The sequence below is a fragment of the Eubalaena glacialis genome, chromosome 6 (assembly GCF_028564815.1).
Source record: "Eubalaena glacialis isolate mEubGla1 chromosome 6, mEubGla1.1.hap2.+ XY, whole genome shotgun sequence".
Classification (NCBI taxonomy): domain Eukaryota; kingdom Metazoa; phylum Chordata; class Mammalia; order Artiodactyla; family Balaenidae; genus Eubalaena; species Eubalaena glacialis.
The window spans coordinates 1,084,551-1,109,436 of record NC_083721.1 but is presented as its reverse complement, the minus strand read 5'-3'; the positions used below and the strand labels follow the sequence as shown (position 1 = coordinate 1,109,436).

General features: G+C 60.5%; 1 protein-coding gene across 8 annotated transcripts in view; it reads left to right on the top strand.

Annotated features, from left to right (window-relative positions):
• COL18A1 (collagen type XVIII alpha 1 chain) overlaps positions 1-24,886 on the top strand; it is a 92,696-nt gene that overhangs the window by 43,155 nt on the left and 24,655 nt on the right. For 4 of the 8 annotated variants that reach the window (XM_061193813.1, XM_061193812.1, XM_061193811.1 and 1 more), the window contains exons 1-5: positions 1,106-2,580; positions 11,988-12,535; positions 19,570-19,659; positions 20,467-20,526; positions 22,364-22,493. In XM_061193813.1, coding sequence (XP_061049796.1) covers positions 1,125-2,580; positions 11,988-12,535; positions 19,570-19,659; positions 20,467-20,526; positions 22,364-22,493 — 2,284 coding nt within the window. In that variant the 5' untranslated portion in view covers positions 1,106-1,124. Of the gene's footprint in view, positions 1-1,105; positions 2,581-11,987; positions 12,536-19,569; positions 19,660-20,466; positions 20,527-22,363; positions 22,494-24,886 lie in introns of those variants that run through there. The other 4 variants (XM_061193815.1, XM_061193814.1, XM_061193817.1 and 1 more) reach the window with 2 other exon arrangements.

Here is a 24,886-nt window from a genome sequence, read left to right as displayed (position 1 = left end):
ATCCCCCAGCCACCCACCCTGAGCACGGGCTGAGCTCTGAGATTGGGAGTGGCAGGGGGGACCTCTGTCTGTCTGTCTGTCTGTTTACCGTTGGTCTCACCGAGTCCCTAATCTTCCTCTGCCTTTTGTCGCTTCCCAACTGCTGTGCTCTGTCCCTTTGGAGCAGTTCTCAGGAGTTCCTCAGCAGCTCCCGCAGGCCTCAGCTAAGCGCTGATGAGAACTCGGACACTGGCCGGGTCAGCCGGGGAGTGCGGTACCAGCCCGTGAGACAGAGGCCGGTGCATTTGAGCAGGTTTTAGGAGCGAAAGCTGAAAAGAGGCGTGCTCTCTGGCGAGATGGAAAGAGGGCGGCCGGGTGTCTGCGGGGGGACAGAGCGGGGCAGGCTGCGGAACAGGTGACTGCGCAGCCCCCAGGGACGGGAAGCTACCGTCTCAGGGCAGCAGCTGCAACAGAAGGACGGACTCACAGCGAATCCAGTGGCTTCTAAGCTCCAGCTTTGCCCCAGAGCCGTGGCTTGAGGCCAGGCTTCCAGGCTGTTCTCAGTCAGAGAAGCTCCAAGTGCAGAGCATGGTGGGCACGGGGGGCCAGGGGCTGTACCCCGGTGTCCTGAGGCTCCCAGCCACGCGCAGGACAGACGCCCCGAGGACCTGTGCCAGGCGCTTTCTCTTGGGTCTGGGCTCTGCAGGCTGCAGGGCAAGGAGGAGGGTCCTTCCCAAAGCTCCAGAGCACCCAGGAGCGCCCCCGCTCTGGAGGGGACCGCAGGGTGCTGGCCCGGAGCCCACCCGTGCCCACGCTCCGGGCCAGGGACTCGGCGGCAGTCTGGGAGGGCCTGGGGACGGAGCTGGGAAGTCCTCTGCTCTGTCAGTGCCCCTTGGCCTCTGGTGGAGGGAGCGTCTGCGGCTGCTTTAAGGAGGTGTGAGACGTTTTCGAGGGGGCCTGTCACCTTGGGTAGAGGCTCGTGTCTGTTTTCCTCCTTGAGAGCGGGAAGGGGAAGGTAGAAGGAGGAGCCGCCTGGATGCATGAATGGGGAGCTGGCTGCGGGCCCAGGGGCGGGAGGCGGGGGCGGGCTGGCCCCGCCTCTGGACGGCAGAGGCCGCCCGCTGCTCTGTGGTGCACACAGCCTGATGGCTCCGGACCCCAGCGGCCGCCGCGGCCACTGCGGCCTGCTGCTGCTGCTTGCCTGCTGCCTCGCGCCCGCCCGGGCTGACCTGATGTCCTGGCTGTGGCCCGGTAACGCTGCCGGGTCCACGGTCGCACCGGCCTCTACGCCCCCGGGCAGCTCACCTGTGCAGCCCACAGAGGACACCTCACCTGTGCGGCCCACAGAGGACACCTCACCTGTGCAGCCCACAGAGGACACCTCACCTGTGCGGCCCACAGAGGACACCACCACGCACGTGGCCCCCCAGGATGACCCCACCCAGCAGTGGAAAGCCCTTGCCAGCCCTGAGCCGCCTCTGGAGAGGCCGGAGGTGGGCCAGGGCCAGGCCCCCGCTGTCCCCTCTGCGGCCTCCACTGCGAGCCCAGACACGAAGGAGGAGAACATTGCCGGCGTCGGAGCCAAGATCCTGAATGTGGCTCTGGGCATCCGGAGCTTCGTCCAGCTGTGGGACGACACCACCCCCACCAAGAGCTCTGCCACGGCGGGAACGCCAGGCCCCGAGAACCCCACGGACCCCCTCACCACCCCTGGGCCCTCCAGCGGCCCCCAGGACGACGGGACCACTCTCTGGCTGAGCACCGGGGCCCCGAGCTCTCCGGACACCCAGAGGACCGAGGCCGGCACCCTGCCTGCGCCCACCCAGCCGCCGCCCTCCCCGGACAGGCCCCGGGCCCTGCTCAGGGAGCCTGCGGTACCACCGCCATCCCCAGGTAGACCTCCTCTGTCCTCCGCGCGGGCCGGGGCCCCTCCCCAGGGAAGCCAGCCGCCCCCGGGGTGGCCCCAGGAGCTGGACAGCGAGGGACTCTTGCCCGCGGCAGCCCGTCCTGGCCAGCAGCACCGACGCCCTGATGACCGCACGCGCACGCCTCCTCCGCTTGCCCTGGTGACGGGCTCCCCGGGAGCGCACGCTGGCCCCTGGGCTCTCTCCTCTGACCCCTCTGCCAAGCTGTCTCACGCCGCACTCTTGGCTCTAAGTGGGGACAGGGGTGCTTGGGTTCCCCACGTGGCTAATTCTGCGGGGCCTGGTGTCGCTGACAACTCCACACTGCTGGGGGCTGCTGGCCGCTGCCTGCCCCTACTGCCCTCCCTGGCTCTCTGTGGCCACCTGGGCATCGGGCGCTTCTGGCTGCCCAACCACCTCCACCACGCGAGCGGCGAGGAGGTGCAGGCTGCGGTCCGGGCCTGGGGGGCGCTCCTCCAGACCCACTGCCACCGCTTCCTGGCCTGGTTCTTCTGCCTGCTGCTGGCCCCCGCCTGTGGCCCCGGCGCCCTGCTCGGCCTGCCGCCCTGCCGCCAGTTCTGCGAGGCCCTGGAGGACGCGTGCTGGAGCCGCCTGGACGGGCGCGGGCTGCCGTTCCCCTGCGCTTTGCTCCCGGCCCGTGAGGACGGGCGCTGCGTGTTCATTGGGCCGCCTGCAGGTAACGGCCGGCCCGCCACCCGCCTTCCCGTCGGTCCGGCCGGGCGAGTGCCCTCGGGAGGCTGGACGGCGTGCGCTGCTTCCTTTGGAGGGGGCAGGCTGAGGTCTGGGGAGGCCGAGAGGCGTGCTCGCGACCAGAGGTTCTGTGCGTGACGGCAGGTCCCCCACGCTCTGAGGTCGCCTGCCACATGCCTGTCGCGGAGGGGGAGCCAAGGCACAGGATGGCGACAGGACTTCCCACCGAATTCTGCCTGCTGCTCCCAGCCACTGTGCCCAGCCTGCACGGTCGAGGGGGCGGAAGGGACGGGGGGGGCTTGCTGCTCTTAAGGTCGAGAGGTCTTGACCATCTAGCGGTCAGTGAGTCTGAGGGGCTCACGGGGGCCCCCCCAGCCGGTCCGTGAGCTCCAGAGCCTCTCCACCCCGGGGCAGCGAAAGGGCCACTCCCTCCTGGGGGCCACGTCCCCCCACATGGACCTCGCCTCATCACCACGTGGCTGGTAGGGGAGAGGGCCGGGCCGCCGCAGCCTCCTAGGGCCCACCAGCTCCCTCTGCGCCCTTGGTGTGGCTGGGCCCCTGAGTGGAGCCCGCTCCCCATTTGCACTTGCGGGCCCATCCGTGCCCTGCTGTGTGTGTACTGCTAACCCCCCCGACCGTGGTGCCGTGGGGAGCAGCCTTGACCCACTCATTGGTCTCCGAAGTCATTGGGCTTTGGAGCTGGGCCAGTGGGGGTGGGACGCCTGCACTGGACCCCGAGAAGGGGTGTCACTCTGCTGGGCCCCTGAGGGATGTGCATGGGCGATTCCCTGGCCAGGCCTGGGACGCAGCGAGGAGGTGGCTGCCAATGCCCAGGCCGCGGCAGGGCAGGAGCAAGCGCCCACGACGGGGGGTGCCCACTCCGAGGAAGAAGCAAAGCAAGGGCTGGGAAGGAGAGGGAGGAGGGGCCGTGGCCTCTGCAGACAGACGGGTGGGGATGCTGCTTGAGGGGCGACGGTGGCTGAGGCCTGCGTGTGAGCAGGATGGCCAGGAGGGTGTCCGAGAACAGCCCGGGCAGGGTCCTGTCCGGGAGGGCCCGGCGCGTGAGGAGCCCACGGGCCCTGTGGCTGTCCCTGAGAGCGGGGCCGAGGGCAGAGGCAGGGGCCTGCCCGGGCTGCTGGCACGGAGGGCATTGATCTCACGCCGAGGGCGGGGGCTGCAGCGAGCTGCGTGCCCCCTCACCCCCCACGCAGTCAGTGCCCGGTGCACCCGAGCGCTGGGCCAGCCCGGGCCCTCCAGCCTCTGTGCCGTGTCCCCCAGCAAGCCTTGCCCTGTCTCCACCAAGCGCGTGGGGCGGGGGCAGCCCCGCGGGGAGGTGTCCTGCCAGGAGGGCCCCCGGTGCCACACAAAGGCCCACCTCCACAGGGCAGGGGCAGGGAGCAGGGAAGGGCCAGGCCTGCCCGCTCAGAGCCCTGGGCACACACATCCCGCTGCTGGGCCCAGGTCCCCTTTGGGTTGGGGGTTCAGCCACAGTGGGCCCGGGGCCGGGGGCTCGTGCAGGATGGGCCTCGTGCCGGCAGGGCCCAGGCAGGGCTGCGCGGGGTGTGGAATTTCCTTGACTGCAGCTGGCCCGGTCTGTGGAGCGGCCTCAAGGGGACTTCTCACTGGGCGTGGGCAGACATTGGCAGGGCTGCGGCCTGAGGCCGCGTTCAGAGCAGAAGCCTGCGGGATTCTTCTGTCAGCCGCTCGGACGTCCACCACCCCAGGGGCCCTGCTGGCTGTGGCCTGGCCGGGGGTGTCCCACGGGGCCGGGGCTGGAGTGCCCTGCCCCTCCTGCCCACTGCCAGTCCCTTGGGCCAGCCCTGTGTGCAGTGGGGGAGGGGCAGGCGGAGGGGGGAGGCCTGGCCGGGGAGGGCGGCCCTGGGGTGAAACTGGCTCTGGCCGGGGGAGGTCCTGGGGCTGCTCGTGCCGGCCGTGGGGCGGGTTGGGCGGAGGCCTGAGCCGCGGGTTCTGCCTCCTTCCCAGGCCCCAGCAGAGCTGCCCGCAGGGACCCCGCACCCCCGCAGTACCACCACTTGCGTCCCTCCTCTCAAGTGTGTCCTGCAGGGCGGTGGCAGACCCCGGGACAGAGACGGGCCCCCTCACCTCACGGTGGCCAGTGGGGCGTGGACGGGTGCACAGCAGCCCGAGGCCGCGGCCCTGTACAGCCCATCACAGCGCCTCCCCCTGGACCGGCTTCCTCCCTGGCGCCGGCTCGCGGCCAGCGGTGTGGGGCTCGGGGAGGTGGTCGGGTGGACCCCCGTGCGGGGCCCCCAGCACCGTGTGGCCAGGAGGGGAGGGGAGGGCGGCTGCCGCCGCCGAGGCCCTGGCAGCTCCGTCGGTGTCTGCGGTCAGGCTGGGCCCCTGAGCCGTGCCCGCCCCCTGCCTGGCGGGCCTGGCCGGTCCCTGGTGGGCCGTGCATGTCCCGGCCCCCTCCCCTCCCCTGCCCTCCCCTCCCCTCCCCTCCCTGTGGTGCCGTGGGGAGAGTGCACTGCTCGGGAGGGTCTCTTGTCCCCCAGGCCCCAGAGATTGGGGAGTGAGGCCTCCACACAGGGGTGGGTGGGGCAGCGTCCGTCCCAGGTCCTCCCGGGTCCCTGCTGGGTGGGCCAGCGGGGGGGCTGACCCCTGGGAGCGAGGATGGAGCTGGGGTCGGGGAGAGGGCGCCCGGGGTGTCGGGGGAGGCCCCACTGGAAGGGGCCGGTTCTGCAGGTGAGCGGCCTCAGTCCCGAGGAGGGAGAGTGCAGCGTGGCCATTGCTCAGAGCGGGCCTTCCTCCTGCCACCGTGCACGTGCTGGCCCCAGGACCGCCTGCACCTGCCTCTCTCGCCCCTGAGGCCCCCCTGCTCTCATGGCGTCCTCCGCTGCTTCTCCCCTGTGTTAGATTTTCATCCCAGACCCAGTCGTGAACACAGTTGTCAAGGTCCGGGCCTCACAGGGAGGGCCGGACACGGCTCCCTGTGGGGGGCGTCTCTGTGGATTTGCACACATGTGGTGTGTGAGTGCCCTGTGGCCACTGAGACAAATGACCACAAACTCAGGGGCTCAAGTCAACACAAGTGTGTCACCTTTGGGGTCAGGAGTCTGAAATCCGTTGCTCTGGTCCAGAAGCAAGGTGTCTGCAGTGCTGTGCTCCTTCTGGGGCTCCAGGGAAGATTCGGCTTCTGTCTTCTCCAGCTTCTGGAGGCGGCCCGCGTTCCTTGCCTCACGGCCCCCTTCCACCTTCAAGGCCAGTGGTGCCGCCAGCCCTTCTCAGGCTGCATCTCTCTGGCTCTCTGCCCTGGCTGGGAGAGGTTCTCTGCTCAGCTCTTGGTTAGATTGGATGGTCTCATCCCAAGGGCCGTCCCCGTAATCACATCTGCAAAGTCCCCTTTGCCGAGTGCAGTGACAACTCACAGGTTCCAGGCGTTGCGGGACAGACATCTTTGGGGCCCATTACTCTGCTGCCATAGCATGTGCGTGCACGTGTGTGCACCCACACATACTTGTGAGTTCTGCTTTGTGGACGTGGGATCACGTTCTGTGCACCTGAAAGTCTCTTCCTGCACAGAGTCTGGGAAGCCTCCCTGTGTCGCTGGAGGGCCAGTGGCCCCGCTCAGCCTCCCGATTTCTTTGTTCCTCGATTGTTCACGTCTGTGTTAATGACTGGCGGCCCGAGAGCCCCTGTGCATCCCAGTTTTGGGTGCTGGGTAACACGCCCCACTAGGAATGCGTGGCCTTCTTCAAAGACTCCTCGGATGCCCTTGGGCACTTTCTCTCTTAGATCATCAGAAACATTCCCCGAGGCTGTGATTGGTCATGGTGGATGTGTGCGCAAATCTGAACGTGATAAACATGTCGGCATGTCCGCAGGGACTTGGGTCACCTCTCCATTTGTTTAGGATGCTTCCCAGTCCTGCATGTTTCTGAGATGTTTTTTCTCTGTGGGTTTGCTCTGTGATGCTGAGATGAGGTTCCCCAACCCCACAGCTGTCTGGACTTGGTGACCACTGCCATGTGTGAGGAAGGGACAGGATAGACTTTCTTTAGACACGTGATCAGGTTGTCTTACTGAGGTGGTTATGTCCCATCTTAACGGGAAAGTAGGGCAGGAGAGAGACTCAGGGTCTGCATCGTGAATGAGGACTTTCTCCCCTTTTTGCCATGCATCCTGGGTGCACGGGGTGGTACCGGGCTCATCACATCTCGGTGGATTGTCAAAATTACCATCCCCTTTGTCCCACTTAATGCCTTTCATCTTAAATTCTGTTTTATCTGATAATAGGGTTGCAATATTTGCTTACTTTTTGTTATCATTTGCCTAATTTTTTTAAAAGACTTTTTTTAGAGCAGTTTTAGGCTCACAGCAAACTTGAGAGGAAGGTCCAGAGAGTTCCCCACTGTCAACACCCCCACCCAGTGGTACATTTGTTGTTATTGATGAACCTGCCCTGGCACATCGCAATCACCCGGAGTCCAAAGTTCAGGGTTCACTCTTAGTGTTATATGTTCCGTCGTGCGTTTGACAAATGTAAATGACATGTATCCACCATTATAGTGTCACGAGGGGTATTTTAACTGCCCTACAAATCTTCTGCACCCCACCTGTTCGTCCCTCCTCCCTGACTCCTGGAGGCCAGTGATCTTTTTACTGTCTCCATAGTTGTGCCTTTTCCAGAATGTCATGTGGTTGGAATCATACAGCCTGTAGCCTTTTCAGATTGGCTTCTTTCACTTAGAAATATGCATTCAAGTTTCCTGCATGTCTTTTCTTGACTTGATAGCTCATTTCTTTTTAGCTGTGAATACTATTCCATTGTCTGGATGGGCCACAGTTTATTTATTTTTTCACCTACTGAAGGACATCTTGGTTGCTTCCAGGTTTTGTCAATTATGAATAAAGTTCCCAGAAACTTCCATGTGCTGGTTTTTGTGTGGACATAAGTTTTTGACTCCCAGGAGCATGATTGCTGGTTCCTATAGTGAGAGTATGTTTAGTTTTGTAAGAAACCGCCAAACTGTCTTCCAAACTGGCTGCACCATTCTGCATCCCACCAGCAGTGAATGAGAGTTCCTGTTCCTCCACATCCTCTCCAGCATTTGGTGTTGTCTATATTCCAGATTTCGGCCATTCTGATAGGTGTATAGTGATATCTCATTGTTATTTTATTTTATTTTTTGGCCGAGCCACGCGGCTTGTGGGATCTTAGTTCCCCAACCAGGGATTGAACCTGTGCCCTCGGCAGTGAACGCACCAAGTCCTAACCACTGGACCATCAGGGAATTCCCTCGTTGTTTTAATTTGCATTTTCCTGATGACAGCTGATTTGGAGCATCTTTTCAAGTCCTTAACTGCCATCTGTATATCTTCTTTGGTGAGGCGTCTGTTCCGATCTTTTGTCCATTTTTTAATCAGGCTGTTCATTTTCTCATTGTTGAGTTTCAAGTGTTCTTTATATATTTTGAATAACAGTCCTTTATCTGATGTGTGTTTTGCAATTTTTTCTCCCAGTCTGTGGCTTGTCTTCTCGTTGTCGTAACTGTGTCTTTTGGAGCACAGAAGTCCAGCTTGTCAGTTCTTTCATGAATTGTGCCTTTGGTGTTGTATCTAAAAAGTCATTGCCAAACCCAAGGTCATCAAGAGTTTCTCCCATGTTATCTTCTAGGAGTTTTGCATTTTACATTTAGGTCTGTGATCCATCGTGAGTTAATTTTTGTGAAGGGTGTAAGGTCTGTGTCTAGATTCTTTTTTTTTTTTTGCATGTGATGTCCAGTTGTTCTAGCACCATTTGTTGAAAAGACTATCTTTTCCCCATTGTATTGCCTTTGATTTTTTTATTAAAGATGAGTTGACTGTATTTATGTGGGTCTATTTCTGGGCTTTCTGTTCTGTTCCATTGATCTGTTTGTCTCTCTTGCACCAATACCACAGTGTCTTGATTCCCGTAGCTTATAATAAGTCTTAAAGTCAGATACTGTCAGTCCTCCAAATTTGTTCTTCTCCTTCAGTAGTGTGTTGGTCTTTTCCCTCTCTGGATAAACTTCAGAACTGACTTGTTTATAGCCCCAAAATAACTTGCTGGGATTTTTATTAGGATTGCACTGAATCTATAGATCAAATTGGGAAGAACTGATATATTGACATCATTGAGTCTTCCTATCCATGAACATGGAATATCTCTGCATTCATTTAGTTCTTCTTTGATTTCTTTTGTCAGAGTTTTGTAGCTTTTCTCATGTAGATCTTGTACACATATATGTCATATTTATACCTGGTATAAATATAAATAAGTATTTCATCTTGGGGGTGCTAATGTAAATGGTACTGTGTTTTTAATTTCAAATTCCACTTGTTCATTGCTGGTATATAGAAAATGGTTGACTGTTGTACACTAATCTTATATCCTACAAACTTGCCGTTATCACTAGTTCCAGGAGTATTTTTTGGATAATTGTTTTGGGTTTTCTACATTTTGATTTTCATGTCATCTGCAGATTGATAGTTTTATTTCTTCCTTTCCAATCTGTGTGCTTCTATTTCCTTTTCTGGTCTTATGGCATTAGCTATTATGGTGAAAAGGAGTGGTGAGAGGGGGCATCCTTGCCTTGTACCTGCTTTTAGTGGGGAAGCTTCAACTTTCTCACCGTTAAGTATACCATTAAGTATGATGTTCACTGTAGTTTTTTAGTAGATAGTCTTTATCAACTTGAGGAAGTTCACCTTTATTCCTAGTTTACTAAGAGTTCTTATCATAATGTGCATTGGATTTTATAAAATGCTTTTTCTGCATCTAATGATAGGACCATGTGATTTTTCTTAAGTCTGTTGATGTGATGGACTCCATTAATTGATCTTCAAATGTTGAACCAAACTTAAGTACCTGGGCTAAATCCCACTTGGTCCTGGATGGCCTGTTTGCTGAAAGGGAAACTGTCTTCAACTAGCAAGTCCCCGATTCCTTGATCTGAAGTGAGTGCGGCAGACCAGAGGGCCCTGGCGTATGTAGGTGCCACCCACTGTGTTCCCAGCAAGGCGTACCTCTGAGCTCCCAGAGCTTGGCTTGGGCACTCGCTCTCTGGAGAGGTACTGGTTCCCTTCCCGAGACAGCTGGGCCAGCGCCTCGGGCCAGCACCTGCAGCACAGCAGCTGCCAGATCTGCAGGGAGGTGTGGCCACATCCGCTGCTCAAGGCGCCTGTAACTGGAGAATGGAGCAGTGATCTTAGGGCTGTGGCATTCGGAGGCCTACTCCCGATGGGAACCATGGAGAATTTCATGGAGAGGAAACGGGAGAACTTTGGAAAGGAACTGCTCATGCATCTCTGGGGTCCCTGGGCTGTCCCTATAACACGCTATTGTCTTCCAGCCCAGGACGTCAACGGCTGCTGCATCTTGTGTTCTCAATTAATCTGGAAAAGTTCTAGCTGCCTGGGAGGAAGGGCGCTGCTGGGGCACATCCATATTTAACTTTGGGGGCAGCTGAGTTGGGACACTGGGGCCACTGGCACTCAGGCTGGTGAGGGTCCTGTTTCCTAATCTTAGAGCATCTCCCCAAGTGGACACTTGAGCCCTGGGTACTTCTGATACAAAGGGACCATATAGCAGCCGCCATCTGGGTGGACAGCAGTGTCTGTCTCTGAGCAGGACGTGACTGCTGGCCTTCCAGAGCCCAGGGTACTGGTGAAGATCCCCTGCCCCTCTGAGGGGCCATTTACCCTGGGCAGGCGCTGAGGCCAGGCCACTGTTCTGCGAATGCTGCTGTCTGCACTGCCCTGGCTGTTCCCCACTTCTCATCTGCATAGGGGTCTTAACCTGCAAGGGGCACTGCAAGGGGCAGGGTGAGGCCGAGGGGGAGCCCACATTGTGGGAAGTCGGGACCACGCAGAGACGCCGCTATCTGGGAAGGACCAGCCTGGCGGGTACCCAAAGCCCTGGCCTTCGTGTGGGCACCTCCTGTCTCTTCTCATTTCATATTTTGTCCTCAGGGGGCTCTTTGAAAGGCACGGCTTGTCTTAGGAAGTTGGGGTCCAGCTTTTCTTCCCTCTGGTTTGTCCCAGGAAGTCCCGGGTCGGCCTGACCCTGCGCTCGGGGGCCAGACTCCAGGCGCCCACCACACACTGACGCACGGACGCAGCCACGCTGTCACCTGCACACACAGTCGCGTGCACACTGGTGGGCTCATCCGCGCCTTAGTCCGGACACCCACACGCCAGCAGCCGCTCCCCAGGAGAGCGTCTCCTGGTGGACCTCATTTTGGAGGCAGACTGCGCCCAGATTTACAGGGGGTCTTGAGAGAAAAGGCCTTGGGGGGGCCCTTGGCCAGACCACGGCCCCCAAGTCCCCACTCTGCCTGGCAGTGTGTGCGTTCAGGGAAGCCACTGGTGAACCCGCCTCTCCCCGCAGTGGTGTTTCCCCCTCCTGTGGCGGCCAGTGACCACGTCCCCTGTACAGAGGTAGGCCCTGCCGCCCCCAGCCCTGGACACCCCCGGTCCCAGCGATCATCAGTCCAGGCCACTAGTGGCCCCTGCACGCCTGGGAAGCAGCACCGTCCATGCTGTACCCACGGCTCGGGCGGGTCCAGGCACCGTGGCTGTGTCCCAGCCTGGGCCCATGCTGCCGAGGGGGCTCCGTTTGGTGGGGGGTCGCTGACCAGACGAGGAGGAGGAGGGACGAAAGCCCAGGGGGTAACTGAGAGGATGGGTGGAGCAGTGTGGGGCCGCGAGTGTGAACGGTCGGTGGGGGAGGAGGCCGGGGTCGTCCATCAGGCAGCCCCGTCCATGTCGGGCGGTTGCGTGTGGCGCCTGGTGTGGACACTGGGCAGTGAGGAGCCCCGTGAAGCAGCCACCAGCTGGTAAAACCCCCAGCAACCTGGGAGGCTGGGGTGGAGTTGGGCGGTACCAAGTGTGAGCAGACATGGAGACCACAGCTAAGAAGGGCCCCCCAAGAAACGCGGCCCCTTTTACGGTCTCCCTTCCTAGGAGTGTAATTCGTTTCCGGGACGTTCCTAGTGTAGACGCAGCTCAGGGCACCCCCTGTGTGTATCTCTCTCTTTTTTGTAACGTTTCGATGTCTTCAAGTTACACCAGTGTCCGGGGTGGGTGAGGGTACCTTGACCAGTGTCTGGTGCGTTCCTCCTGTGGTTCCAGTGTGGGAACGGGGGCGGGCTCGAGCCCTCGGCACCTGGCGGTGGCTCCTTGTGCTAATGGGGGACGGGGTCCCCAGCGGGCTGTGCCCCTGCCCCTCCCGCCACGCTGATTTGGGAGGGTCTCTGCGCCCCACTTGGAAGCAGCGAGCCTGTGGGGGCGGGCGCGGCGCCTGGACGGGCAGGTGGCTGTTGTGTCCCCGCCGGCGCGGGCGGGAGGGCAGCCGGGCCTCTGTTTCCCCGGGGGTGCGCGGCCTCACTGCCGTCTTTCTCTCCACAGAGAGCCAGGTCATGGAGGTGGGGCTGCAGCTGCTGCTCGGGGAGCCCCTGCCGGGGCAGGTGGCCCTGGTGCACGACCCCGACGTGGGGCCCGCCTACGAGTTCGGCGCGGACGTGGGTGGTGACGGCTGGGCGGCCCGCAGCCTCCTGCCCAGCACGTTCTTCCGCCACTTCTCCCTGCTGGTGCGCGTGCGGCCGGCGTCGGCGCGCGCGGGCGTGCTCTTCGCGGTCACGGACGCGGCGCAGGCGGTGGTCTTGGTGGGCGTGAAGCTGGCGGCGGCGCGCGGGGCGTGGCAGCAGGTGCAGCTGCTCTACACCGAGCCCGGTGCCGCCCGCACACACACGGCCGCCAGCTTCGCGCTGCCCGCGCTGGACGGTCGCTGGACGCGCCTGGCCCTCACCGTGGACGGCACGCACGCCGCGCTGTTCGTGGACTGCAAGGAGGTCCAGCGCCAGCCCCTGGCGCGCTCCCCACGCGGCCTGCAGCTGGAGCCCGACGCCCGCCTCTTCGTGGCCCAGGCCGGCCGAGCAGACCCCGACAAGTTCCAGGTAACCGCGATGGCCGCCAGCACTCGGGGCAGGGGGCGGGCTTGGGATGGGGACGCTGGTTGCTCCCACCTGCTGCGGCGGGGGCTCCGGGGACAGGAGAACCCCGGGGGGAGCAGGCCCTTGGTCCACCCAGCTCCCCCTGGGCTTTATTCCCCTGCTGGTCTGGGACCGCCTTCTTCACTGGATACCCACCTCTGCCACCGTCAGGGGCCCCACCCCATGTGTGTCTGCACGTGGGTGTGCTGCCCCCCCATCAGTGAGCAGGGGGCTTTGTCCAGGCCCAGCAGCAGAGCACGCACAGTGAAAATTAAGAATTTCAAGATGGTAGTGGAGCACTGAGTGGGGGCCTTTCTGGGGGCTGGCTGCACACCAGCTGGGCTGGGCCGGGGGGTCATGCCACGCACCAGCATTCATTGTGCTGGTTATTATTTTTGCCAAATTGTGCAGTGGCCCCATGGCCGGTGAGCCCAGGGCAGGCCTCCACTTCAGAGCAGCGTGGGCAGAATTTCCCCTGCGGTGACCGGCATGTGGCGGTCTCCACCACGTCCCCAGGGAAGCCCCTTCCCCCAGGCCTGGCCCTGGCCTTCACTTTTGGGGGGAGGTAGATCCCAGATCCTAGCGGGGTCTTTCTCCTGGGCCCTTGGCCCTCACACTTCTTGGAACCTTTAGCTGGAGCCCGCCTCCTGGAAACAGTGCGTGGGCACCCCCAGCAGGCACTGATCTACAAGTCCCTGAATTCTAACACTGCAGCCACTCTGCAGCTGGCACGCCCCGCCCGGCGGTCCAGACAGGGGTCCCTGTGTGTGCTCATGGGGGATGTGTCCCCAGGGGACAGAAAGTTAATTATTGCCCAGACAAAGGCTGCTTGGTTAAAGTTGTTCTAAGTCCTGGTGACTCGGTTCTGAAAGCTGACCTTTCACCTTTGGCAGGAACTTTCACCCGTGGGGTCTGGGAGCCAGCAGGACTTTGATACCAAACTGGGCCTCTTCGTGTTTTCATTTTGATCCTCAAACGTGTTTAACTGGAGAGAAGTTGGAGAGAGCCGTTCTGTCTAGGGAGGGCCTGTGTAGACTGGCGAGTTGTTGTGGGATTTCCCAGGCTTTTCTAGACGGAAATCTCCCCCATAAGGTCCATGTTTCTTTAACACTTTAAAACAAAAGTTGCTTGTGTGCTGGTGGGAACAGGGGTTGCCTGTCTCACGGTGCTAACAGAGGTCACCACCTTCCTGCATCGAGGACAGCCAGAGGGTCTCACCAGGCTGGGGTCATCTGTGCAAAACACACTTGCCAGTTAGATACATAAGCAAACAGTGTCTGGGTGTTTTAATTTGCATTTCTTAGTTGTGAGTGAAAACAAACTTTAATATTTCACGTGTTTACTGGCTATTTGTATTTCTTCTTGTGACTAGCCTGTTTATGTCCTTTGCATATTTGTTTTAATGGCTTCAGTTGTTTCTTATTGGTTTATATGAACTCTTTATATATGTAAGACACTGATCATTTGTTTTATACGCTGCACATTTTATTTCCCAGTTTTTCATTTGCCTTTTCACCTAGTCATTCTTTTTAACCATTGGGATATTTAAAGTGTTCCTGTGGTTAAATCTGGCCTGGAATAGACACCCAGAAAAATCTTTGAAGATTAGAGAGACAGATGCAGAAGACAGAAGCAGAGGAGACTGTCCGGCTCTGTCTGGAGCCCTGCTTACCAGGGTTAGGTGCTGCCCCTCCCCCTGCTGTAACGTGCCACTTCCAGCTGAGTCCAGTGTGGTGTGGCTCCTCTGTCCCCTCGGACTCCAGTTCCAGGAATCTCTCTCTGGGAGTTTGATCAGACTCCAGCCAAGTGAGAGGTGAAGCGTGTTGCCTGGGGGGAGGAGTAGACGAGATGGGTTTAGGACAGGGTTTGTCAGCCTTTCTGAATTCAGACTCTTGGGAAAGAATCACGCGCATGTGTGACTGCTAAGACTTGGCCCAGATGAGCACAGAGCTTGCGGTGCGGAATGAGCCAGGTGTACCCACCGATGGTCTCCGGGGCAGCGTGCTCAGCCCCTCGCCGACCACCCAGCACTCAGCCCGGCTCCCCTCCTGACGATCTGTGCAGACCCTTTGTTGTTTTCTCCCGTCACAAAGATTATGAACGTCCTTGGTCTTTCACGTTCATTCTTATTCTTGAGCTTGTTTGGTAATAAATATTTCTTGGGAAATCCCTAATTCCACCCAGTTGTTGCAACATGCTGCTTAAAATGTCACTTGCAACTCTTTTTCAGTGGTTATTGACCCCATTCTTTTTTTTTTTTTTTTTAACTATTTCAAATACTATGTAGTTGAATTTTCTTGACTTAATTTCTCTTTGTCGGAAGTGTTCCTGTTTTCTCATTCTTGTTGGCTTTTCTCTTTATGAAGCCATCTTCCTCTTTACCCAGGTTTCCGTTGAGGTTTAGTCATCTGTTTATTCAGACCTCCTGGGACCCTCGTCCGAAACCGGTGCTGGGCCAGGGCAAGACTGTGCTTGGGAACAAGACGCGGCCCAGCTTCGCAGGCGGCGCTCCAGCTGTGCCCCCCATGTTGAGCACTCACTGCTCTTGTTCTACGATGAGGGCACTGGAAGCTGTGAATTTTCCTCAGTAGGCGGCTTTGTTGGCCACGTTATATAAGAAATAAGTGATTGGTCCACTGAAGCCAAGAGGGTGCCCAGCAGCCACGCTAGGTTTGGGCAGGCTTGGCCCCAAGGATGGAGCACAGCGGGCAGGGAAAGTGCCGGCATCCTCTGACACCCCTCAGTCCTCTCGCTGTGGCCCCCAAGTCCAGCCACACCAGACCTGCTGCTCCTGACTGAGGGGCAGCTCGGGGCACCAGAGGTCACTGTCACCAGCTTCTCCCAGTACTCCTGTCAGTCATCTGAAGTGACCTGGACCCATAGTGTAACTGGTCACGGCCCTGCAGCAGTCACGCAATTTCCTGACTTCATGAAACGGAGAAATAGGGAGAGAGTTGCTTGTAATAGAATTTGACCCAAATAGTTGAGGAGTTGGGGCTTGATACGGGAAGCCGGTCAGAAGCCACTCAGTTCAGGACATATGGGAAATGGGACGGTGGTGGTGTGGGCCAATCACAGAGACAGCCGGGGCAGGTGACAAGGGACCAGGCAACCTGGGGGGTCAGCCAGCAGAGGAGGGAGGGGCCGGGGGTGAGGAGGGGCGAAGCAGGCCCAGGAGGGCTGCGGCCCACCCACCCCCTGTGCAGGCTTGTTCAGCCCCACTGCCCTGGGCCGGGACACGGCCCTTCCAGATGGAGCAGACGGGGAGGGTGGGAGGCCCCCTGGAGAACCCTGGGGTGCCCGGAGTTGGGGTCCCAGGGAGATAGACCTGGCACCAGTGACTAGGGATGCGCTTTCACGGCGTGGGGCTCTGGTCGTCTGCACACAACTCTAAGCCCAGTGGCCCTAGCGAGGCAGCAACAGGACAGATTTCAAACGGTCTGGATTTCATAACCTCTGCTTCCAAGTCCGTCCGGTGCGTGCAGCGGGTCTCGTGGCCTTTCAGCTACTGACGTGTTCCCAGCTGTGCGTGGCCTCGGGCGTGTCCTTCTCCTCTGCTCCTCATGCCTCCCGGCGTCCGGCGGCCTGTTGCTGAGCGGCTGGCCTGATGCCGGCTGGTGTGGGGACCCTCGCCTCAGGGGACAGTGTCCGTGTGGGGACGGTCATGCCCAGATGCCCTCCACCTGCCGGGAGCCTCGTGCCCTCCCCGCATTGCTGTCACGCACGAAGTGCCCCCAGCGCCGTTCAGAGTGTGGCTTTCTAGAAATTGAACATCTGGCCCCTCGTGCCGCCCCTGGCATGACTCTCTGTCACCTGGAGACCCCCTGTCCCTCCTCCTCCAGAAGGGCTGGGTGGGCCAAGAATTTCCATCCCCAACACGCTGCTGCCACTGACCTGAGCCCAGTGGCCAACCCCCGTGCATGCACACATGTGTGCCCTCCCGCACACAGACCCTCCACATGCCCCTCCCGGCAGCTCACTGCCCTCCCTGGTGGTTGGAGCATCTCAGGATTCCAGGGGGGAATAGACCAACCACTGCCCACGGCCGAATTCCCTCATCACAGCCGGGTGGACTGTCCCTCTCCAGACCAGAGCTCCAGCCCTGGGTGGTCTGCAGGCCGCCAGCCCCTCACAGCCTCTCCTCTACCGGCAACCAGCTTCTGCCCGTAGGATCCACGTACCGCACGGGGCCCAGAGACCCCGATGCCTGCACAGACCCACGGTCGATCAGGCCATCCTGTGTCCCGCCAGTGATCTCCAGCCCTGCACACAGCCTCAGCTCCCCCGCGGCCGCCATGAGAGGGGCCAGCTCCGCTCCGACTGTGGGCTTTGCGGGGATGCTGCAGGCTGGTTCAAGGCTCCAAAGACGACGGTGGCTTTCTGCTTTGTGGGGGGCAGTGACGGGGGACCCAGGGGGGGCAAGGATGGAGCTGGATGTGAACGGCAGAGGCAGCTGAACTCAGCTTTGGACATAGGCGTCTACGCTGGTCCAGCTGAAGCCATGGACTAACCTTGGACGTAGGCGTCTACACTGGTCCAGCTGAAGCCATGGACTAACCTTGGACATAGGCGTCTGCGCTGGTCCAGCTGAAGCCATGGACTAACCTTGGACATAGGCGTCCACGCTGGTCCAGCTGAAGCCATGGACTAAGCTCAGACTGAGGGAGACGGCGCTCCACACGCCTGGTCATTTCCGGGAAGACGCCGCCACCTCCCTCCCGCCAGCCAGGGGCCAGGCTCCTGGACGGCAGTGCTGACCATGACCCCCGCCCCCCAGCCCTGTGGTCTGTCAGCTTCCCCTGGAGGCCCAGACATCACCAGGCCGGTGCTGGTCCTCGCCAGGCCGTCCTGCAGAACCTTCTGGAACCGCTGGTCATCCTGAGAGTGAGAAGCGTGCAGCCTCCCGCCATGGTGTGAGGGTCGGAGCTGCAGGGGGGCCTCACCAGGCAGGATGGGCCTTGGCCATGAAGCCACGGGCGCTTCTGCCTTAGAGCTTCTGAAATGAGCTGTGGTCAGGTGGGGAAAACAGTGAAGATGGCCCGTGTTCCCACCAATGGGCACTGTTCTTGCAACCTTCGGAGATGGACCAGTGACAGGACGCCATTGTCGGTGACTTGGTGCCCCCGTCGGCTGGTGAGGCCGCGGCAGTTTTGGGAACCCCGAGCAGGGCCCACCGCCCCTGAGGCCAGCCCTCATGCTCACTTGAGAAAGGGGGGGTCACATGTGCACGGTGGAGCTGAAACCCCCCGCCTGCATCTCCTCCCCACCCGTGTCCTTGGCCCCTTCCTCCCCTCGTAGGCCTGGCTGGGAGTTGTGTTGGGGACATGAGGACCTCATGTAACTGGGGGCTGTGGGGTTCTCCCTCAGCCCCCCACCTGGGCCAGCTGACCTCATTCGCCTCCCAGGATCAGGTGTGTGTGCCTGAACATGCACACACACCTGTGCACATACACACCCACGTGTGCACATAAGCACGTGGATGCAGGTGCACGCTCACACACAACGATGCGCGTACCTGCATGACACACTTATACACTCATGTATACACGTGCACATCCACGTGCACGTGACACACGTGATGTGTACACATGAACACACACACAGGGAGGCGAGGTGTCCCACTCCGTAGGCCTCACTGTCTGTGGGAGTGGAGGTGCAAGGGGGAGTATGGAGCCAGGCAGAACTGGCCCCCGGAGGTGCTGATCCTTGGGAGGGAGTCCGTGGGGCTTCCTGGAGGAGGTGGCCTGAGCTGGGCCTGGAGAGAGGAGTGGAGCCCTCAGGCGAGGGCTCATGGGGACACGCGGGGGTGTTTGTCGGCTTGTGGTCACGTGTGGAGCAGGATGGCCGTGAGACGGAGGATCAGTGATAAAGGGAGTGTGAAGGGCACTTAGGGGATAAACAGTAACCTGACCGGGTCGGCACACGGCCAGAGGACATCCCGTCCGCCGCCTATTTTTATACAGCCCACGACTAGAAAGGCTTTTGCATGTTTAAGTGGTTGCAAAAACCAAAAGAAGAAGAATATTTTGTGAGGTGTGAATGTTTCAGTGTCCTGTACGGTCTGGTGGGAGCAGCTGCGTCCAGCGTCCACCAACCGTCTGTGGTCAGCTTCCCGACACGGCTGCAGAGCAGCGTCAACAAAGACCTGGAAATATGCGCCATCTGGTCCTTGACTGAGAAAGTTTGCCAGCTCCTGACCTAAACTGGTCTGTATTAAGAGCTGTGAAAATGTGCATCTTAGACTCGATGAAATGTGGTCTCTATTCAGGAGAAGATGCACCGATAAATCCCGTGGATTAAAATGAAAACAAAAGAAATACCAGGAAAGCATGTGTGAATACTCATAACTCCCAGGCAGGGAAGCCTTCTAGAAAGGGCACCAAAGGCCTGGGGTCCAGCGGCCTCACGCACGTGGCTCCGAGATCTCGGCCGCGATTCAGAACCTGTGGTTGTGTCACCCTCTGGGGAACAGGAGACCTCATGGCAAAGGCCCCGGTGCAGCCAGGCTGAGGTGCTCGGCCATCGTGCCATCCCAGCTGGTGGTGGCTCTGCCCTAGCGTTGGGCTTTCTGTAGGAGCGGGGGTCCCGCATCTTCTCCGTGCCTGCTGCCCCGACCTCCCCCCGGCCGGTGCCGTCTACCTCGTGCCCCGAGGGGACACCGCCTCCAAGGATACTGCACACTGCTGACCTGTTCTCTGCACTGGGACCCGAGAGATGTGTTCGTGCTGTGTCCTGGCACTTAGTGTGGGGCTGGGGCCACGGAGGGAGCGGGGAGCCCGCGAGAGGGTGATGAGCGTTCATGGTGAAGAGGGAGGGAGGGAGGGAGTGATGCCACCCTCTGTGGTGTCCCCTGCTGTGGTGTCACCCGCTGTGATGTCACCCCTGGAATCGGCCTCAGACGTGCCGGGCTCCGAGCTGGCTGTAGCTTGAGTCGGGGTCTCCCTGCGCCCTGGGCCTCCTGCCTTGGGACCCCTGGTGACCTTCCCCTCTGTGTTCAGGGCCTGATCTCAGATCTGAGGCTGCGTGAGGACCCCCAGGTGAGCCCCCTGCATTGCCTGGATGAGGACGAGGAAGACGATGACGATAGGGTGAGTGGCCGCTGGCTGGGCTCAGGCAGGGGGCTCCCTCCCCTCCCCCACCTTGTGGGACGAGGGACTCAAGGCCGGGAGTGGGGTGGCCTTGCCTGGAAACCCAAAGTAATGGGACCAGGAAGGTCCCTTTTGAAAGATGCCACTTTGGGTCGATGTTACCTGGGATTACGTTTCTATCTACCTGTAACCTGAGAAAGAACCTCCCTTGCCTAGAACTTTCCACATAGAAACACAGAACCTAAAGGTTAAAAATCACCCCTAGAATAGCCAGTTGGCAATAGAGTCACTAGTAGTCGCCAGAGCAAAAAATGTGTGTGTGTGAGAGTGTGTGTGCGTGTGCAGTAGTGTGTGTGCGTGTGCACACTGTCCCGTGGGACCTAAGGCAGAAGGCACACCAGTTCTGGTGTGTGAAGGACAGACGGGCAGGAGACCTGTGTCCCCAGGGCAAACCCAGGTCTCAGCCGTGTGCAGGGAGCAGGGCAGGCGAGAGGGGGCGTGACCTTCACGCTGAGTCCGAGCCCCAGGGTCCCTGGGCGGGGCCTCCCCCCTCGGCTGTTTCCCAGGACAGCGTCCCGGGGAGAGGATGACCCGTCGAGAGGAAGGAATACGTTCGTGCGGGTCTGTGTGTCCGGCCAGTCGCTGAGCTCGTTTCCCGCGGGCCTTTCTTTCTAAGTGGTCTGATGGACACGTGCCCTGTCGAGGACCACCCTGACCCCCCCACCCAGCCCGCGCTCTCCCCCCACCCCAAGCTCCCGGGGGGCTGGGGGGCTTCGGTCACCGGCTTGTTTCCTATCAACCCTGCAGGCGTCAGGAGACTTGGGCAGCGGGCTTGCGGAGACCTGGGAGCATATCGGGGAGGAGTTGGTGAGTGCTGGGGCCCTCAGGGTGGAGTGTCGGGGACACGTGTGCACACGCATGTGCAAATTCTAAGGGCTCCCTGGGTCGCCAAGACAAATTCCTGCTGGAGACGGGGGACCGGGACTCTGGCTGAGTGGGCGGCGCGCCTTCCGGCTGAGCCTCCTCTGGGGGGGAGTGTTCTCTCGAATCCGGTGTCTGGTCCAGACCTCGTGCGATTGTCTGAGTGACCTTGGCATCTGTTTGCGTCTCCCGTCAGCTTATGGGGCCGTAAGGGACTAAGGGGCCAACCTTGCTCCGTAGGCCACATGGCCCAAAGCCACACACAGGGCTGGGGGTGTCTCGGGAGTGACAGGGACATCGCCTTCTCCTGTTTGGACAAATCGTGTTGACCCCCCACCCCATCCCCAGCATCGCCTCCACCTAGGGCTTGGGCGTTGAGGGGCCGTGATGGGGCAGAGTGCTGAGCTGCCCTGGGGTGGACGGTTGGCGGCCCCCCGCACGCCAGGGACACCGGGGCTCCCTGCACTGGCCAGAGCAGCCCTCTGGGAGCCGCGCTGGCTCTGGCGCCCGGCTGCCCCCTGGAGGGTGTCAGAGGGTGGTGCCCACGACGGCCCTGCCGGGGGTCATGTGGCCCGTCCACTCCTCAGCCATCTCCACCCAGGGGCCCTGGGCACAAACTGCGGAGACAGCGGTGTCCCCGCTGTACCGGTGCCAAGGCGTGAAGTGCTGCAGCCACGGGGCCTCTCTTAACAGACTGGAGGCGGGGGGCAGTCAGAGTGGAAAGAGTCATCGGCCTGCAGTGCGCTATCTAGGATGCCGTCCCTGCCGGCGCCTGCTTCAGGAGATCTGGCCGAGGCCGCAGTGAGGGAGGGCGGAGGGGCCGTGCGGAAGCCTCTGTGCGGGGCCCAGCCTGGTCCAGGGCACCCTCGGCCCCTCAGCGCCCCCTGCACGCTCTCCGTGGTCCTCTGTGCCTCCACCCTCCCCCGCCCACAGGGTCTGGGGTGTCAGCGGCTGACCAGCTCCGGGTCCCTGGGGACCTTCCCCACATTGAAGGGTTGTGGCTGTAGCAGGGAGGCCTGGTGTCCAGCGCCGGGTGCCGCTTGCCCACCAGGCAGTGGGGGAGCCCTTGGACGGGCCCCACAGGCATGCCGTCCCGGGCACCTGGACCAGCACCGTCTCCCGAGCACTCTAGCCAGGGAGCTTATGCCAGGTGTGGACGGCTGGTCACGGGAAGCGTCTTCACTGCGCCTGTGCCCACGTCCTCGCAGCTCCGTGTGCCTCTGGGGACAGGGAAGCAGGCTTATAGAGCAGGGCCACCTCGTCCCCTCGGGTGGGGCGGTGGGTGGAATCGCCGGGCCGTGGGTGCCGGGTCATGACCCTCGCCAAGGACACATGGCGGCCACCCCTCCCCTCGTGCAGTGAACGCAGAGGCTCCCTCCCTCTGTGGGCGTCCGCCATGGTGATGGCTACGTGCCCGTCACCGTCCAGACCACGGGCAGGACCTGGGGCTCCCTGAGTCTCCGAGGGGCCGTCCTGGGCCCTGCAGGGGGAGGGGGAGGGCCGGCGCCCAGCCATCCCTCCAGGTGTGGGGGGTTGGGGGACTTGCCGACTTGCAGGGCGAGGAGACCCCCATCCCCTGAGCTGTTCAGAAGAAAATGGCTCTGGAGGGGCCTAGAGCTTCTTCCTGTCTGTGACGGAGTCTCTGGTGGCTCCTTCTTAACTTCCCTGAAGTCCATAAACATCTCATTTTACAACCAAACGCATGTAAACCTGACAGCTTTGCCAGCGCTCATGGGCCACACGCCTCGCTGAATAACAGAGCTGCTTCCCACTCTCACCCCAGGGTGCACCCCTGGGACCCCGGCTCCCCGAGGCTCCTCCAGTCACTTCTCCACCCTTGGCTGGAGTGGGCAACCAGGAAGATTTCAGAACTGAGGAGACTGAGGAGGAGACCACGGAGTCTTCGTTAGGAGGTAAAGCTTTGCTGGGGTGGTGTGTTTGTCCGTGGCGCGTGCGTGTGCATGCAGCGTGTGCGCCCAGCGCATGTCTGTGTCTGTGTGGCAGAGGAGGGGCTTCCGTCCGTCACACGCACGCCCCGCGGGGGAGGGCCCATGCCTGCCCCGCCCCCTCGCCGCCCCGCCCCCTCGCCGCCCACGCTGCGGGTCCTCCGCGGCTCCGTGGACGTGGTCTCTCCTGTGTTTTGTTTCTCACTTTCTGCTGCTCCTGAGGGATTTGTGGGACCGTCCCAAGGGTGCTGCGACTTCCCAGCCTGGGGACAGCGGGGTCACCAGGAGGATGTGAGAGCTGGTTTTCAGGGAAGAGGTGCAAAGGTGCCTCTGCTCGGGCCCTCTGCGAAGTAGGGCAGCATTTGGGGGCTCAGGGACTCCCCCCACGCCCGGCCCAGAGGGTGCACAGGCTCGGACGCCCGGGCCACCCTGGGAAGCGGACCGTGTCTTCCTGCACAGCTGCCCATCGCCGCGTGCAGGTGCCCACAAAGGTTGCTGCTTGCCGCAGGGCCCACGTCTCCCTTCAGTTGCTATTCCTGTATCTTCTTTAATAAAGATCTGTTCCAGTCTCATGCCTGTTTTTTAACGGGCCGTTTGTTTTCCTGGTATCGACTTCTGAGAGTTTTTATCTTCTGTACACGACTCCTTTGTCAGATATTTTCTCAGTCTGCGGCTTATCTTTGCGTTTTGTTAACGGTGACTTAGAAGAGCACAGGGTTTTAACTTGGATGAAATGAGAGTCATCGGTTTGTTCTTTATGGGTCTCAGTGTTGGTGTCACATCTGAGAAGCCGGCCCAGTCTTAGGTTTTCACTCGGGCCTGTGATCCACAGGACGTGGTTCTCGTATGTGCTTCCAGCACGTTTGTTGGAAGGAGTGTGCTTTGCCTCTGCGTTGCCCTGGGCCTTGGCTGAGAACAGCTGTGCGTATGTGCCAGTCTGTCTGGACTCTGCTGCATTCCGGACCCCATCTCACCGTCTTCACGGCTCTTCCACACGGTCCTGATGGCTTGGCTTCATGATAAGCCTGGGCTCAGGTGGTGTGCGGCCTCCAGCTTTGCTCTTCCTTTACGAAGCCACTTTGGTGTTCCGTGTGCTTCGTCGTCTCGTGTGAATTTTCGATCCGTATGTCAGTTTCTCCGAGGAGGGCTGCCGGGGTTTTGACGCAGCAGGTCAGCGTGGGGACCGGCCTGGGCGTCCAGCTCATGTTCAGTCTTCCGACCCCGGACTCAGGATCTGTCTCCTTTGGCTTATTTAGGCCTTTGCTTTCTCTGAGTGACATTTTTGCAGTTTTAAATGTTTCTGAGGCAGGAATTTTAATTTTGCCTTAAATCATGCTAACACAGGAAGAGGCCTGGGAGGTGTCCTCCCAGGCCAGCGTGGGGCAGGATGGGGTGCCCTCCGGTGGCTGACTTGTGACTTGGCGGGTCTGCGGGGGTGGGATGGGGCTGGTTGAGGCGACGGTGCCCCCAGCAGGCGCCGGCCGGCTCGCGTACTGAGCAGGGCGAGCCCAGGGGCGGCTGCAGGTGGGCATGGGGGTTGTGGCCCCGAATTCTTCTGGAAACGGGCACGGACATCCCCCAGAGCTGTGCGCCCCTGGAAACCTAGGTCCTGTCCAGCCCCCAAGCTCAGCGCCTGGCACCGTCAGAGTGAGGTCAGGACCTCGCAAGGGCACAGACCCCTCAGGAAGTGGGACGTTGCCAAGCGGCTTGAATCCCGTTTTGTAATTGACTCAGTGGTGCTGACGCTATTGGAAAGCTTTGGGGGAACAGTCTCAAAGTCCACCCCCAAATTCCTGTCCATCACAAAGGGGAGGCGCCATCTTGCACCCAGTGGAGGGAAAACCCGCAGACGGGGGAGGGGGGACGCGCAGGATGATGTGTTGGGGCCAGGCGTCCATGCCGCAGACACTCTTCTCTGGGCCGTTTTGTTGCTTTCCCAACTCTGTGGGAACCATCCTTAGCTTGGGCTGAGGCTGGCTTTGGCCGGATTTGGCGGGTGGGCCGACCCTCCACGGGTCCTGGAACCGATGGTGATGGAACCATCACCATACCCCAAAAGGAAGCCACAGGGACGCGGTTGGGCGCGAGGGGAGACTTGGGTTAAGTCACTGCACAGAACAGCGCTGCACTTCCCACATGTGAGCCGGATTCTCGGAGGCCCTTGCTCCCAGGCGACGCCCGGCACTCAGGAGAGAAGGGTCGTGGGGTCGTGAGGATGCCGCAGACCCTCAGACGGTTCATCGGGAGGAGAAATGGGAGTGTGAGGGGACGGAGCTGGAGCCCGGGCTCGGGGCCCGGCCAGGACTGAGCGCCATGCAGGGGGCAGCCTGGGGACGGTCTGACGGCCGCCTCTGCCTCCT